General features: G+C 41.3%; 1 protein-coding gene across 4 annotated transcripts; it reads left to right on the top strand.

Moving 5' to 3' along the window:
* Positions 1-2,319: 2,319 nt before the first annotated feature.
* Positions 2,320-10,595, top strand: LOC110969846 (uncharacterized). Of its 4 annotated transcripts, XM_051950141.1 has the most exons (7): positions 2,357-2,463; positions 4,486-4,539; positions 8,122-8,353; positions 8,738-8,960; positions 9,032-9,130; positions 9,698-9,724; positions 9,837-10,595. In XM_051950141.1, the coding sequence occupies exons 2-7, from the start codon at positions 4,522-4,524 to the stop codon at positions 10,213-10,215; spliced, it is 978 nt and encodes a 325-aa protein (XP_051806101.1). In that variant the 5' UTR covers positions 2,357-2,463; positions 4,486-4,521; the 3' UTR covers positions 10,216-10,595. The 4 variants fall into 4 exon arrangements, with proteins under 4 accessions (XP_051806100.1, XP_022075715.1, XP_022075716.1 ...); XM_051950140.1 differs by lacking the exon at positions 4,486-4,539 and having other exon boundaries at positions 2,320-2,463; XM_022220023.2 differs by lacking the exons at positions 4,486-4,539; positions 9,698-9,724 and having other exon boundaries at positions 2,320-2,463.
* Positions 10,596-17,282: the final 6,687 nt, after the last annotated feature.

Genomic DNA, 17,282 nt, shown 5'->3' with positions numbered 1-17,282 from the left:
AACTAACACCACAAAATTGTAAAAAAAAAAAAAAAAATCACCAGAAGCAGAAAACGGGCAGAAACCAACGATTAGAGACAGTAATCAGATCCTGACCCAGACTGGTGGAGGCAGACGTCTGCTCTCTCTGATCCTGGTTCTTCTGGAATGTTCTTTTTATTAAAGGGGATTTTTTTCTCCCACTGTTGTTGCTCAGAGGGAATCCAAAAGAAACTTTGACTTAGTCACGTTTCTTTGAATAACTACGAGAAGTGCCCTGAGCAAACTTAATAAATAAAATAAATAAAACCCAGTAGAGCTGAAAAGAATTCCAGTCAGAAATGAAACAAAGTAAGAAAACAAATGTTCCTGAAAGCAACATTCCCACATTACAGAAGTTTAAACTTAAATACTAACGTGAGCTGGGCGTAGACACATAAAACATTTTCTGGCTGATAGTTAAGTACATTTATAATGACTGAGTTAAATAAATGTAACTCCATTAAAATCATATTAAACATTTTATACGGTGTAAGTGCTGCATTAGCTGGCTGGCTACTTCATCAGAAACACATTCACCAAAACGAATCGCATCTATAATTAAATGAGGTGGAAATTTACGCTGTGGTTAGTGAGTGTTAGCTAACGTAGCAATGCTTTGTCCAGTTGCCCTGACATTTCCTGAATTATGTCAGCCACTAACATTCAAATGAACTCATCTTTTGTCAACTGAAGACTGCATTAGCCAACACAGCTTAGCATGTTTTATCGAATTTATGACAAAATGGATAAAACAGAATCATCAATCTGTGTCTATTAAACTGCAGGTTCCTGCAATCTGTTAGCTACATTTCCATGTCAGTGATTAGCTTTAAATTAACTAAACTACTGGAAATGATGAATCGGCCACCTTCATGTAAAATAAAATAAAACCTTCAGTTTCAATCTTCAGACGGATGTTTGGGTCATATTACTGTGATGTGTCTTCAACTCTCAGCCAATCAAAAAGTCTTTCTGGAAGGTCTGAAAAAAAGCTCTTCTTCTGGGATGTTTTCTGCAGCAGTAACTTCCTGCTCTTCTTCTTCTGGGATGTTTTCTGCAGCAGTAACTTCCTGCTCTTCTTCTTCTGGGATGTTTTCTGCAGCAGTAACTTCCTGCTCTTCTTCTTCTGGGATGTTTTCTGCAGCAGTAACTTCCTGCTCTTCATCTTCTGGGATGTTTTTCTGGACAGTGCAGCTGTTTTAGCGTCGGTATTTTCCCCGCATGGTGACGTGTTTTCTGCTCGTGTTGTTCAATATCTGATGATCAGTGTGATTCTTCCTGTTGGCTGGCCAGGTGTGTGTGTGTGTGTGTGTGTGAGATTGGCCATTACTTGTCCATTCTTCTCCTCTTATGTATTTGTTTTGTCATCTTTCATCCTCTCTTTCCTTATTTTTTGGTTCTCTGTGCTCTACCTTTCTATGTATCTTGCTCAGCATCTGTAACCATGGCAACAGTGTTGACAGTGATGATGACAACAAAAATGATGTGTGTGACTTGTTGCTATGGACACCCCCCCCCCCCCCCCATGTTTATTCAGTGCAAAGTTTCAATAAACAACAAAAACCTTTTCCAGTCTGAATGAATTATAATTGATGACAGCCTGAATGAACACATGAATAAATGTTAATGAATGAATGACAGCTAATGAAAGTATATCAATGAATGAATGGATGAATGTTAATGGCTGAATGACAAAGCTATTGAAAGTTTATTCATGAATGACTGAATGAAAACATGAATGAATGTTAGTGGATGAATGACAGCTAATGAAAGTATATTCATTACATCTCCTGTCCTGACTCACAGCTCCTCCTCCTCCTGTCCTCACAGCTCCTCCTCCTCCTCCTGTCCTCACAGCTCCTCCTCCTCCTCCTGTCCTCACAGCTCCTCCTCCTCCTGTTCTGACTCACAGCTCCTCCTCCTCCTGTCCTCACAGCTCCTCCTCCTCCTGTTCTGACTCACAGCTCCTCCTCCTCCTCCTGTCCTGACTCACAGCTCCTCCTCCTCCTGTCCTGACTCACAGCTCCTCCTCCTCCTGTCCTGACTCACAGCTCCTCCTCCTGTCCTCACAGCTCCTCCTCCTCCTGTCCTCACAGCTCCTCCTCCTCCTGTCCTGACTCACAGCTCCTCCTCCTCCTGTCCTGACTCACAGCTCCTCCTCTTCCTGTCCTGACTCACAGCTCCTCCTCCTGTCCTCACAGCTCCTCCTCCTCCTGTCCTCACAGCTCCTCCTCTTCCTGTCCTGACTCACAGCTCCTCCTCCTGTCCTCACAGCTCCTCCTCCTCCTGTCCTCACAGCTCCTCCTCTTCCTGTCCTGACTCACAGCTCCTCCTCCTCCTCCTCCTCCTCCTCTGTGACTGCAGCCTCAGTGTTTGTGTTTCATCATCATGGCGTCTCTCAGCCTCCTGCTGCTCAGTGCTGCTCTGATCCACAACTCCCAGGTACAATACACACACACACACACACACACACACGCACACACACACACACACACGCACACACACACACACACTAGTTTGCATGTATGTCGCATGTTTGTATCCATCGATTTGTCGTCACGGTAACTTGATAACGATGTTTGTCATCTCGGTTACATCACACATGTATCAACAGCTGTCTGTGTGTGTGTGTTACTTTCCATTTTAATGATTAGTTGTTGATTATTGGTTATTGATCAGGAGACACTACGTCTTCAGGACCAGGTTGAGCTTTAGCTTCTTGTGAGAGGACACTGTTCTAGGTCCTCACATTGATTTTAAATATAGAGGGTCCTCATAGAGGTAGCAACATGAGTGTGGTGTGTGTGTGTGTGTGTGTGTGTGTGTGTGTGTGTGTGTGTGTGTAGGCTGCAATCAGAGATCATTTCATTTCAGCTGCTGTCGCCATGGTGACGGAAGACGGTAGCCATGGCAACAGGGCCATATGTCCAGGATGGAGCAAGTCTCCTGACACACTGCTGTGTGTGTGTGTGTGTGTGTGTGTGTGTGTGTGTGTGTGTGTGTGTGTGTGTGTGTGTGTGTGTGTGTGAGTACAGGGTTAGCTTAGCTTAACATAAACACTGTAAATGTCTATGTTTTAGCTTCTCTGTGTGAAGCTTCCAGAACTAATTAAACTGAACTGAAGGGAAATTAATTTCAGCAAAATACATTTACATAATCTACACACAGTACACAAACCTGTATCCGCAGTACACATGCTAACCCTTCTTTATTCTAAACAGAAACAGATTATCACAGATTTCCATCACATCTGTTTATATGAAACTACACACAAGAGTAAGAGCACAAAGCACAATGGGAAAGGGTTAGACAGACTATCAGTAATCCAGCATACAGTACTACTATTGCAGCACTATTACTACTACTACTACATTACTACTACTACAGTACTACTACTACAGCATTACTACCAGAGCCGGCTCGCCCAATAGGCAATATAGGCAAATGCTAAGGGCGCCGTGGCCTCCGGGGGGCGCCACAAAATTAGGGGGGAAAAATCCATCCATCCATTTATCCATTTTCTCCTAACCGCTACTTCTTTATACCTTCAATATTATTAAAACTAGTTAATAGTTATTAATATTAACTCTTAAAATAGAAAGGCTGACATAGATTCAAATATTTAGTAATGCCCCCCTCCCACAAACCCCCCTCCTCCGCTAGCTGATGGTACCTGCTCGCTCTCTGTGTGGGGGGAGGGGCGGATTTATTGACGTGACCCCAAAGTTTGTAAATATGTCGAAACGACCAAAGCTGTCCGGAGCACAAGGAAGAAAAAAAGAAAAGAAGAGGAGAAAAAACGGGAGAAAGAAAGAGGTAAAGTAAAGATACAGTGATGACATGAAGCAGCCGTCAGGTGTACTGCCTCAGCTGTTCTGCAGTCTACTGTTAAATTGATAACTTGCTTCTGAGCGATTAGCCACAGTTGCTAACAACTGCTAATCACTTTCATATTTGTGTATCTGGACTGCATGGAAGGGTCTTTACTGTTCTGGATCATTGGTAAAGGTTAGACCTTCTCAGTAGGTTCTACATGAGCCTGACCTACAGTTTATTATTTGTTTTATTTACATCTGGCTCGCTCACGTTTCTCCTGCTTTTAATAGTCATCAAGATGCTAGTCCCTTTAGCCCCTTTATATTTCAGCTTTAACCCTAGTTGTTTATTCTGTTACAGTTCATATTGTCTAAAGCACGTTATTTACTTTAAACTTTATGTCAGTGTTAAAGTGTACAACAGTGTTAAAGTGTTAAACTGCAGTTTACTGCTTCTTTCAATCTGATACTCAACATTTCACTGTAACAGCAATAAAGTTGTATCTCATCTAATATGCATATAGTAGAAAAAATACATTGTATATTAAACATACATAATTGACAACATGTATCTATTAGGTTTTTCATTTAGTTTCCTAGGAATTCTCATTTTTAAATAATAGCTGTAACGCTGCTGTTTTCTCTTTAGGTGGACTTTTGAGATATCTCAGTTCAGCCTCTGCAAATGTTGGGCCATCATCAGGTACAACTTTTTTATTTTTTTAAGATTTATTTAACGAGGTAAAAATGCTTGAGAACAACAACTCATTTTCAAACAACTTCAGCAGCCTCAAGCCCTCCTTCTGTCCCGTCTTCCTCAGAAGAGCCCAGGGATGCAGCATCAGGAACAAAGGCTGCACCATTGGACCCTGCTGACTGGCCAGCTACTCTAACTGATTAGATAAGAAGAGAGTTAGTTCATAGAGGTCCATTTCAAATTCCAAACACCTTCACATTTCCGAAACAAAAGGACGGGCGAAGGTGTCAACATGAATATTTAAAAGATTCTTAGTCAATGGGGAAAAAATTAGGAGAAGCTGGCTTATGTACTCTGAAAAGGATGATAGCTTGCACTGCTTCTGCTGCAAAATGTTTTCAAGAAGAGATCACAAATTGCAAAGGGAAGGACTACGGGACTGGAAAAATGCAAACCACTTGCTCAAGGTCCATGAGGATAGCCAAGAGCACAATGCTAACATGGCAACATGGAAAGACATGGAGGTCTGTTTAGCAAAAGGGTTGACAGTAGACAGTCAGGAAAGGGCACTTGTTGAGGCTGAGAGAAAAAGGTGGCATGAGGTTTTACAGCGATTGGTGGCAATAATTCAGTCCTTAGCTGAGAGAAACCTGGCTTTGAGGGGGTCCACAGACACATTAAACAAACCAGACAATGGCAATTTCCTAAAAGAGGTGGAGCTAATGGCCAAATTTGATCCGGTGATGAAACAGCATGTCAGTAGGGTGGAAAGTTCAGCTGGCAGTCACGTCCACTATTTGGGCAAAAATATACAAAATGAACTGATAGACTCCATCAGTTTAAAAATACTAGAAGCCATTGTGAAAGAGATCAAGACATCCAAATATTTCTCCATCATTTTAGATTGCACATCTGATCTAAGTCATAAGGAACAGCTCTCTGTCATTGTCAGGATGGTGACACTAGGAGACATACCTCAAGTTAAAGAGCATTTCTTAGGCTTTCTTGTTGCAGAGGAGTCAACAGGGGAAGCTTTGTCATCCCTCATCCTAAAAAGGCTAGAGGAGCTGAACATCCCCTTTGAGGACTGCAGAGGCCAGTTCTATGACAATGGTGCGAACATGAAGGGCAAAAATAAAGGTGTTCAGGCAAGGTTGCTTCAGGTAAACAGGAGAGCTTTTTTTGTCCCATGTGGTGCCCACACCTTAAATCTGGTTGTAGCTGATGGTGCAAAAAGCTCCCCAGATGCCTTTGGCTACTTTGGGTATCTAACAAAATTATTCAAGCTCTTTTCAGCCTCCACCCATAGGTGGGATATCCTCCTGAAACATGTCAAGCTAAGTCTGAAATCATGGGCAGAGACCAGATGGGAAAGTAGGATAAGAAGTATTGAAGTGGTAAGATATCATGCTAGAGAAGTCAGTCCCTCTTCTTGAGGTCAGGGAAACAACTGCAGACCCAGTGGTGAGAGTTGAGGCCCAGTCTTTGGCTGAGGAGATGGGATCTTACCGCTTTGGCATTTGTACAGTTGTTTGATACGAAGTTCTCAGCAAGATCCAGCATGTGAGTAAGCTCATGCAGTCACCCTCCATGCAGCTTGATGTGCCAGAGATGCCCTTATGTCCTACAGAAATACTGGCTTTTCTGACGCACAGACAACGGCAAGGGAAATTTGTCATGACATGAACACAGAGGCTGAGCTAAAACTAAAGCGGCTGAGAACTACAAAAAAGCACTTTGGTTATGAGTCTCAAGATGAGCCCATTGAGGATGCACTGCGAAAAATGGAAACTACGTTTTTCAATGTGCTTGTGGATACAGCCATCTCCTCTATTGATGAGAGATTTCAGAACCTTGGAGAGGTAAAAGACAAATTTGGAGTGCTCATCACCTTCCCTACCTTAAAAAAGGAAGAGGTTCTACAACATTGTCAAACCTTGTGCACTGCTCTGACCCATGACAGCCAGCCAGACATTGATGGCACTGAACTTGCAACGGAAATGTACAACTTTCCACCTCTGCCATCAAAAAATATGACCAACATGGATCTGTTGACTTTCCTGCATGAGAGGAAACTGACAGAAATTTATCCCAACATGTGGGTTGCTTTAAGAATTTTTGCAACTCTCCCTGTCACAGTGGCCGCTGCTGAGAGAAGTTTTTCAAAGCTCAAACTCATTAAAACTTACCTGAGGTCTACCATGATGCAAACTCGTCTCTGTGGACTTTCAATAATAAGCATTAATCATGTGGTCTCCAGGGAGTTGTCATATGATGATGTCATAGATGACTTTGCTGGAAAAAAATCTAGGAAAGTACAGTTCTAGCAAGAGAGGTGAGGTTGAGCAGGTGGTGGCACTGGCATCACGCTAGTGGATGCAGTAATAATCACCACGAGGTCTATATGCCTTTTTTGTACATAGTTTTACATATAGTTGTATAGTTATTTTATTTAGTTTTTGTATAGAGTTATTGCACAGTGTAAATGTAGCTTATGTTTAGTTATTGTGGGCAAACTGTGGTTATTTAAGTTCTTTGATGTTGACTGTTGTACTTATAATTTATTGCTATTATTATTTATTCACTTATTTACAGGATCTTTATTTTGTCGTAAGGTATTTATATTTTATTTCAGATTTACTTTATAACTTGCTTCTGAGTGATTTATTTGGAATTTGTTAAGCAAATAAATTGGGGGACATCTTGTAAATTAAAGACAATGGTATTCGATTTCTTTTGTAAACATATAAATTGTTGATGGGGGGGCGCGATCTAAAAGCTCGCCGAGGGCGCCACATTGGGTAGAGCCGGCTCTGATTACTACTATACTACTACTAATACAGCATTACTACTATAGTACTACAGTACTACTACTACCGTGTTAGGGTCCCTTAGCCTAAGCACTTATTGATGACATAAAAGTAAAATATTTCTAAGAACAGGAAAATAGTGGAATGAGTTTTTTACACACATCTGTGGACATGTGGACATCAACCTGTGATCAGATCCAGATGTGGACATCAACCTACTACTATGAATACTACTATTAATACTACTACTACTATTGGTTCTATTATTAATACTGGTAGTATTAATAATAGAATTCTACAATTTCATTTAGCAGACGCTTTTGTCCAAAGCGACGTTCAACACAAGCAAGAATTCAGACATAAGGAAAAACCTGTAGTAAGTGCAAAAAGTGCGATTGGTCAAAGGTGTTGCCATCAAGTTGCAGAAGAAGTGCCAACCACCCCCCCCTCCCTTTTTTTAGTAGCAGATAATAGTAGCAGTACTACTACTACTACTACTACTAATAATAATAATAATTATCATTATTATAATAATAACAATAATAATGATTATCATTGTTATTACTATTATTGTCATTATAATAATACTATTATATTATTATTATTATTAACGACAATAATAATAACAATAACAATAATAATAATAATAATAATTATTATTATTATTATTATTATACTATTCATCATCCCAGTTCTTCCTAAATGGTTCAGAAAGTGAAACTAGCTGCTCCAGAGCGCCTCTCTGTGGTTGATTAATGAACGTCACCTTTCTGCTCAGCCTCTACCTGCTGACCGTGATGGGGGGCGTGGCCTGGATCTATCAGTGGGCGGAGTCAAACGTCAGCGCAGGGACCTCCGTAATCTGCTGCCCTATGATGATCAGAGAGGAGGCGGAGCCAGTGACCTGTACTACCAATCAGACAACTGGAGGGGGCGGGGCTTAGATCATGCTCTGCAGCGATTGGTGGAAAAAGATCAGCGGAGGGAACAGGAGGAGGAACAGCGAGCAGGTAGGAGAGGGTTAAACTGAACAGAAAATTTAATTCCTTTAAATGGCCTCTTTGTGAGAATAATTTTAAAAATATTACAACTTATTTAGATTCATGAGTAAAGACTCAACATAGCCAATATTTTTATTTCAGACAAACTCATTTTAATTTTTTACTTGAAAAATGAACATTTTTAGAAAATATTTGAGTTTATGTGGATTATTGCCTTCCTGCATCTATAACTGTACATTCTATGATCTTTACAGTCAAACTAATTCAAGTTTTTTTCTGCCATCATGACTTTGTTTTAGAAATATTATTTTTTCCTTCCAGTATTTTGTCTTTATTCTTCTACTGTCATCATCAGTATGTTTGTTTAGAGAAACCAATCAAATGCATCCACAGCCTACCTGGCCGCTCTGCTCCGCCTCCTGAGCGAAGCACAGAACGCAGGATTGGTGGGTCCAGGCGACGTGGAGGTGGTGGAGGTGGAGGAGGACGAGGAGGACGATGAGGGGCCTGAACCTCCAGACTACGATGAGACGGGGCGGGGGCTGAGCATGGGGAGGCCCCCGGCGCTGTGGTGGGGTCTGATGGAGCCTCAGCTGGCTCAGGCTCTGCTGGACAGGTGAGTGTGTTCAGGTTCATGTAGAGCATCAGGCAGGAAGTGGAGGTCTGAACTCACCTGTTACCTGTCAGGATGGAGCCCCGGCTGGTCCAGAAGCTGCTGGACAGAGCGAGACAGGAGAAACTCCAGCATGACGGACGAGTGCTGAGCAGAGAGCAGGACACGCTCAGGTGATCCATCACACCTGATCAGTACAGAAAAACTCGCTTCAAAAGTTTTAACCCTGCAGGTTGAAAGTCTGAAATGTGGGGAAAAAAATCTATTTTCACAGTGAAACTTCTGATGTCCACGTTTTCAACATTTTTGAACATTTCTTTGTGGAAAAAAGAAAATTTAAAAATGTTTCTTTAAGAACATTCACATAAAAATCAACCAAAATCCAGTGAATTTCACTGTTCTTAAAGAAAATATAAGAAGCTTTACTGATATATATGTAATCACTTTAGATATTTTTAGGATTTTTTGGAAGATTTTTACTCATTTTTGGATCTTTCTCAGACATGGAAACAACATTTTTTGGTGCCGTAGATGAGGACAGCAGGAGGATTAAAGTACCGCTGGAAAGATCAAAGCCAAACAAAAAAGCAAAAATAAAATCTTGATCGAAAGAATCATTCTGTTTTCTCATCATCATGTCATTTTTTATCATAACTTTTCCTCCAAATACTTCAACTTTTGCTGCTACTTTTGTCAATAAACCATTTTTTCTGCACTTCTTCCGACTTTTCTCACTTTAGAAGCTTCTCTTTGTGGATCATAAAAAGGTTAGGATGAACTGAATAGTTGACAGCTAATCGATCCTCAGATTAATCATTCTAGAAGGGTTGATTTCTAAATAAATTAATTTATTATTAAAGATGGCCGTCTCCTCCCCAGGCACCTGGTTGCTAGGATACTGTCCAGCATCGGCCCTAACGACGCCCCCCTGGTCTCCAGTGGCAGGATGAGACGGGACCTGTCAGCAGGTGAACCTGTTAGCTCCGCCCACAGGAGAACCCGTCGTTCCCTTGATGACGTGCCCCTTCCATCACCTAGCAACGACCCCCCCCTCCTCAGGGTGAAGAGGCTGGAGGACGACGAGGATGAGCAGAAGCTCCGCCTCCACGCCGCAGGGCTGCAGAGGATGAAACGCATCGACACCATGGCAACCGCTGATGAACTGAATCATGGGAGTCGTAGGCGCCGGAGGAGAGCTGCCCTGAACTACGACCCCCAGCAGCTGATGGATCAGATCGTTCAGTACCTGAGGGAGTAGAAATATCGTTTGTTTTTGCTGCTGTTGTGAAAATGTACCTGATCAGAGGAGGAAGCTGTCAGAATTCCCGATTATTGTGTTGCTTTGTGGAAAATCTTTAATCAAACATCACCGAGCCTCTAAACCAAAACCCCTCTGACATCACAGTCTGCAGCTCTCTGATTGGCTGCTTACCTGAAGCAGTGCGCTACGACCATCTTCAGGTTGAGTCCAGCTTCCCTCCACCAGAAAAAATAGACACATGATGGACAGTAACCGTAGCAACAGCTCATCAGCTCTGTGATTGATCAGTTCTCATTGTGTTCATATACTCCAGCTTGTTGTCATGGTGATGCTTCGTCTATGTGTGCTGAAACTCAAAAATAAAGTCAGTAAAGTGATGCTGCTTTCTGCTGTTCACTTCTATACACCTGACAGCGGAGCCACAAATCACACCTGAGGGCGGAGCCACAAAGCTATGGCGTCAAATTTGGGTGAAAAGTCGCGCGCACGAAACACTCTCGCGCGCACGAAACACATACCCCGCGCGAGCGGAAGAAAGTCTTCACGGGCGCAAAAAACACTGCGCGTGCGTGGCAATGTCTCCGCATGTGCAGACCAAGCTCTGTGTGTCCAGTATCTCACCAAACTGTCCTCCTGCGTGCGTGGAGCACTGATCTACGTGCGGGGAGAAGACTTTTGACCCTTTGTGGGCGGATACCAGTGCTCACCACAACCTCCCTATGATTGGCTGTCTGCGACAGCAAGAACTCACCCCCCACCCGGGATGCCACTGTATACAAGAGAGGAAATGACACAGTCGGCTGGAGCCCCTTTGATGCTGCTGCCGCTGTTCTGCAGCTCCGCCGAACACACACAGAACCGAGCCCGGATCTCCAACTGCCGGTGGGTGAGTGTCTCCACGTATTTCTGGCTCTAAACGGGAGGTCTCAGTGCTCCATTGCGGGGCTGTCAGCCTTTAGTACAGCGTGTCTACTCCAGTGATTCTGACAGGGAGTTTAAGAGTGATTCTATAATTAGGGGTACATTTCAAGTCCATGGGGTGTAGACACGCTGGGCTTCTGGGCCGATTCCGGTCAGTCCACCTGGGTAACTGCCGTTAGCAATGGAGCTAGCTAACGTCTAATCGCTGTACTAAAGGCTGACAGCCCCGCAATGGAGCACCGAGACCTCCCGTTTAGAGCCCGAAATACGTGGAGACACTCACCCACCGGCAGTTGGAGATCCGGGCTCGGTTCTGTGTGTGTTCTGCGGAGCTGCAGAACAGCGGCAGCAGCATCAAAGTGGCTCCAGCCGACTGTGCCCACATGGGGTGAGTTCTTGCTGTCGCAGACAACCAATCATAGGGAGATTGTGGCGAGCACTGGTATCCGCCCACAAAGGGTCAAAAGTCTTCTCCCCACACCGTAAATCAGAGCTCCACGGATAATTATGGCACCATACACGGACCAGTAGCAATGTCTCCACACGCGTAAGAGGCTCCTCGCACGTGGAGACATTGCCACGTGCACACAGAGTGTTTTTTGCGCCCGTGGAGACGTTTTTCCGCTCGCGTGGGGTACGTGTTTAACGCGCGCAAGAGAGTGTTGTGCGTGCGTGACTTTTGACCCCAATTTGACGCCATACAAAGCTCTCTACATCAAATCCATTACATGTGAACTAACATAAAACAGCTTAAAATCAACCTATAAATAAATCTATATTGTGATACCAGACAGCATCAGTACAAACTTATGCTCCCATTTCTACTAAACTTTATAAAGTGTCTCATACTGCTGATCTAAAGACTACATTACCCATGAGACCATTAGAAGACACAAACAGGAGTTCAGCAGTTCTCCACTAGACTGTATTCTTGTATAACTCTGTGGAGCTACAATGAAGACCACCTCAGCCCAAAGTCTGCTATAGTGTAACTCTAAGCTAACTGTTTCTGGAGCTAATTCTCAGCTGACTGACCTTTAAGCTAACTCTAATCTAAGTGGACAGTAGGTAAACAGACCAGAGGCTAGCTACATGCTAACTGGACTTAAAAACATAATCTAGCTCAAATGAACATTAAGCTAACTTCAAGTTAATTGAACCTGGACCTGCTTCATAAAAAGACTCTAATCAGCTAACTGGACTGAACGCTAACTGCATCTAATTCTTGTTTTTTTTTTTTTTTTTTGTTTTTTTTTGGGGGGGGGGCTGAAGCACCTGCCCCTTTTGTCAAAGTTGTATTTTTTAATTTTATTTAATTTTATCTAATTTAGTTTTTTATTTGTAAGTGTGTGTGCAAAAGTATTTGAGACTCAAAATAACAAAACAAAAATAAGAGTAATAATAATTCAGATCTACCCTCAGTCGGTCACATGATCTACGTATCTCACTGCCCTGATGTGCCCAGATGTTCCCTGTCCCTAAGCACTAGTGCTAGAAACGGAGACCCGAGGGAGGACTTCAGCAGCTGATGGCCCTGATGATGAGGCGGTTCTGCAGCGGGATTCCTTTGTGCACGGTTTATTCTAGATGACTGATGAAACTAAGTGAGCATCCTGTGTGTGTGTCTGACTAACACACCTCTGATCAGTTAAAGCTGCTGGTTAACCACAGTGTGCTGAGAGGATAAAGGATGCCAGGCTTCTTTTTATTTCTGTTTCTGCTGTCATGGGCAAAGTGCATCAGAGAGATTAATTATTTTACTGTCAGTGAGCTGCAGTGTGTTTCCTGTTTCTAGAGGCAATGATTCAGACGTTATTTATTTCACTAAAACTATCTACATGCATTTTCACATAATTTTGGACTATTGCAGTATAAATACAATAACAATAATAATTAGAAGAATTTGAATTGTGATTTTCTCAACCTCTCATTTAAAGATATCAGTACTTGTTTATAACATCTGTATAGACAAATTAAATATAATATGCATAAATATAAAATATATAACTTCTATACCTTTGCTGTCTTTCACAAAATGGATAGTCAAACTGAATAAAAGCACAAATACATTTAAATACATGATTTCTGTATCTTTTTTTAAACTTTATTATTAGCACTATGAATAATAAAGGTCAGATAATGAATCAGCACCATGGAGCAAATCCGCGTCGATACAGTTTATGTATGGAAAAGGTATGAAATTTAAAAACAAGGTCCCCAGGAAGAGAAGCCACAGTCAAGTCTCTAATGGTGATCTAAATTCAGCTTTAAAATAATAACTGGAAGGACTTGATGGTGGCCATATGAGGGTTTGAACCACTGACCTGATCAGTAGTCCAGAGTCTTAACCATTGTGCCACTGGTTCTACGTTATATTCTAAGTGAATACGGGTTCCTACAATTCAGCTGGAATTGTCAGGTATGTTTCTGTACAGTGGTTCAAACTGGTGCTCCATGTGCCACCTTTAAACTTTGAGCACCTGTCCCTCCAAAGGCCTCTGCACGGCCCTGCTCCTCTCTGCTCACTACCCCTCACACCAGAGATCAGGTGTCATCGTTGACCAAACCTTCTCCTTCAACCAACGCATCAAGCACACCCTTAAAAAATCATTCTACCACCTTAAAAACATGGCTGGTCTCCATCCGTCCACCTTAAAAACATGGCAAAGATAACTGTATACTAACTGGAGCTATGCTAACCGTCTATCGGTAAGCTATAAGGACTCAGAAGCCAACTTGCTAACTTAACTGTAATGCTAACTTCATCATAAGATAATTAGAAGCTAGCTATATTCAAAGCTAGCTTTAAGCCACATGGACCTCAGAGGCTCTCAGCCACATAATTTTTAGCTTGTGGATGAGGCTACCGTTAGCAGCTACATGACAGATTTTAAGGTCAGTGATTGGGTAGTCAATATGTGGAGATAAAGAGGAGCTAATCAGCTATCTGAACCCAGCATTTAAAGGGACCAAAAAATAATTGCATTCTAACTGGAACTGGGAACTAAGCTAAACAAACAAAAACATACTATCTGTAAGCTATTTGTACCCAGAAGCTAACTTAATACAGAAGTTAATGCTATGTTCACCAGCACTAGATATTAAATAGAACCTAAGCTAATGTTATACTATTTGGGTATGGATGCTAACTAGATTTTAGCCTAATTCACTGCTAACTGGTTCCATATGTCAGCTAGTTCTTTATCAAAGCTATGCTACCTGTATTAAAACATTAATGAGATCTTGATCTAACTCGATGCTAACTGGGCCCATATGCTAACTAGATCTAAAGTTAACACCATGTTAAATAGGTCTAGATGTTCCCTAGATCTTGAGCTAACTCTGTGTTAACTGGTTCCAAATAATAAGCAAGTCTTAAGCTAAGTCTATGCTAAGTGGGTCCAGATAAAAACTATGTCCTAAGCTAACTCTGTGCTATTTGGGTTAAGATGCTACCTATATCCTAAACTAACTCTGTGCTAACTGGGTGAAGATGCTACCTATGTCCTAAGCTAACTCTATGCTCACCTGATTTAACTCCATTAAACGGTGACGTTCTGTATTCTGATAATGAACTGCTGTTTATCTAAACATGCTCAAAGAAAATAAAATCTGGTACATTTTTATTATATCTCAGTTTAATCTCATAAACACAGTATCATTTAATAAACATGGAGGAAAACAATCAATTTTTATTGATGATGTGCCTTAAAGGTCAAAGGTCATGCAGACAGCAAATGCTTCACTTCCTGTTCTCAGTCGTCGCTACCAGTTTTACCTCTCTGGATAGCCTAGCTTAACACAAAGTCAAACAGGCTGTGAGCTAATAAGCTAAAGTGCATCCTGTAGTCAGTGGGTTTTACTTGACTGGACAACAAGTTAGCTCTATGTTAACATGCTAATGAAGCTAATGCTAAGTTAAATGCAGCCAGAAATTAAATGGACCTGAAGCTTTTCGATGCTAAATGGGTCTAGAATCTTAATCCTAAACTAACTTTAAGTGGACCTGAAGTAACTCTAAGCTAACTGGACCTAGAAGTTAAAAGAGCCTAAAGTTATATCTGCAAAGTGGATCTAAAATCCTAATGGAAGTGGATTGAACCTGAAGCGAACTCTAAGCTAACAGGACCTGAGACTAACTCTAAGCTAACAGGACTGTTTCCAGTGTTTGTGACTGTTTCCAGTGTTTGCTTTGAACTAGGCTAACTCCAGAAAGGATTCTGGTGTTGAGGTTGTAATACAATCTGATTGTTCCTTTAACAGATTGAGACATTTCATGAATTGTGACGACAGAAATCGTTTCATAGAGTTTCCATGTTGCTGTCTTTGTTTTCTTCCCTTCTTTCTTTAAGACCTTATCAGACCTGAACATACTCAAGAATGTTTTTGTCAGTTCGTTTTTTTTAGACATTTCTCACATTGTGTTTGTGCTACATTTTCAGTTGTAAAAACATGTTTTTTGTGCTTTACTTCAACTGGAATTTGGTTGACTTTTCAGCATCTTTAAAAAAAATGTTGAAACAAACGCTAACTTGATACTAGTTCAAAGAAAACTAGACTGAGATGCAAACTGTAAGCTATATCTAACCCACATGGACCTAGATGCTAATTCTAAGCTAACTGTATCTTGATGCTAAGTAGACCAGAAGATAGCTAACTGTAAGTGGATCTTCAGCTTTCACTCTAACTCCAGAATAAGAACACAACATTTGAATTGAAGCTAACAGAAACCAAATCTGATTGGAGCAAAATGGTCCTATTAGCTAAGCTGAACACAAATCAAACAGCACTAAATGGACCTACAGGCTAATTATAAGTAAACTGAATATAGAGGTTAACCAAGCCTAAACTGACTCAGAGCTAAATGGGCCTAGAAGTTCATTCTTAGCTAACTGGACTCAAAGGTTAGCGTAACCCAATGCCAACTCACACCTAAATGGGCTTTAAGCTAAAACTAAGCTAACTAAAGCCAGACATTTATTAGATCTTAGAGTAACCCTAATCTACCTGGCTTTAGAAGCTAACAAGTTAAGTGAACTCAAACCTAATTCTGTGCAAAGATGGCCTATAAGATAGCTCAACAGAACTAGAGCCAGGTGTTTGACAGCTTCATAGTTCTTTAGATTTCAGTACTGGGAACGTTTGTAGACATGTTTGCAGAACATGTTCCTTTGTAGTTGTTAGCTTGTAGCTGTTTGAACTCATTTCCCAGGCTAAACTGCTCTTTGCTGATGGTTGTCTCCAGTAGGGACTTGTGGTTTTGCAACAAGAGCAACAGAACATCTGCTCCGCCATGCTGACACTGGAGTCAAGAAATAATGTAAAGATGGAAGGAAGTTCATTCAGAGGCAAAACATGAAGCAGGAGGACTGGATGTCTGGAATGGCCTTATTTCTCATTTAGTTCAGCGTCTCTACATTTTCTTTCATGAAAGCAAAGGAGAAACCAAAGACGTTTTATTCTGATAAACGGACACTTATTTATCGGATTGTGAAACTGAATCCTACGTTCCTCCATTTGGTGCTGAAGAACTTCTCATGTAAAACCATAGAGCTGGAATAACGGCTTCAACTGGAAGACACTAGAATTAAAACTAACAAGTTAGGGTTCTTGAATTTTGATACATGTCTTAGAAGAATGAGATTATTGAGGAGTTTCTTTGTCTTCTCTGTGGTGATGATGATAAAGAGATCAGGAGGAAGTGAAGAAGTGAAGGCCAAACGTCCCTGAAGAAGGAAGAAGGAGGAAGTGAAGTGACAAAAGCAACAAGATCAATCAGAAATAGAAATATTTGATTGATCCTGAGTAGAAATTATTCCCATTCAAAGTCTCACAATATAAACAGGACAAAATATAAAGAGAAACCTCTGTAGAAAATATGTCCTAAAAAGATAAACTGAGGCACAAAGAGAATAAACGTAAATGTAAAATGTGCATTTTCGAAGGCAAAAAGGAATTAAACAGTATAATAGATAGTGTTAATGCTCAGGGAGGAAGCTTTAATGAGACAGTAGAGCAACTCCTGTTTGTTGTCATTTTCCATTGTTGTTGCTTTATCTGCTGTTTTCTATTGTTGTTGTTTTATGTTGTTGTTGTTGTTGTTTTTATGCTGTTGTTTATGTTGTTGTTTATGTTGTTGTTTT

The sequence above is a fragment of the Acanthochromis polyacanthus genome, chromosome 6, assembly GCF_021347895.1.
Source record: "Acanthochromis polyacanthus isolate Apoly-LR-REF ecotype Palm Island chromosome 6, KAUST_Apoly_ChrSc, whole genome shotgun sequence".
NCBI classification, from domain to species: domain Eukaryota; kingdom Metazoa; phylum Chordata; class Actinopteri; family Pomacentridae; genus Acanthochromis; species Acanthochromis polyacanthus.
Note: the sequence above shows the minus strand (reverse complement) of the source record. Positions and strands in the feature narration are given on the sequence as shown.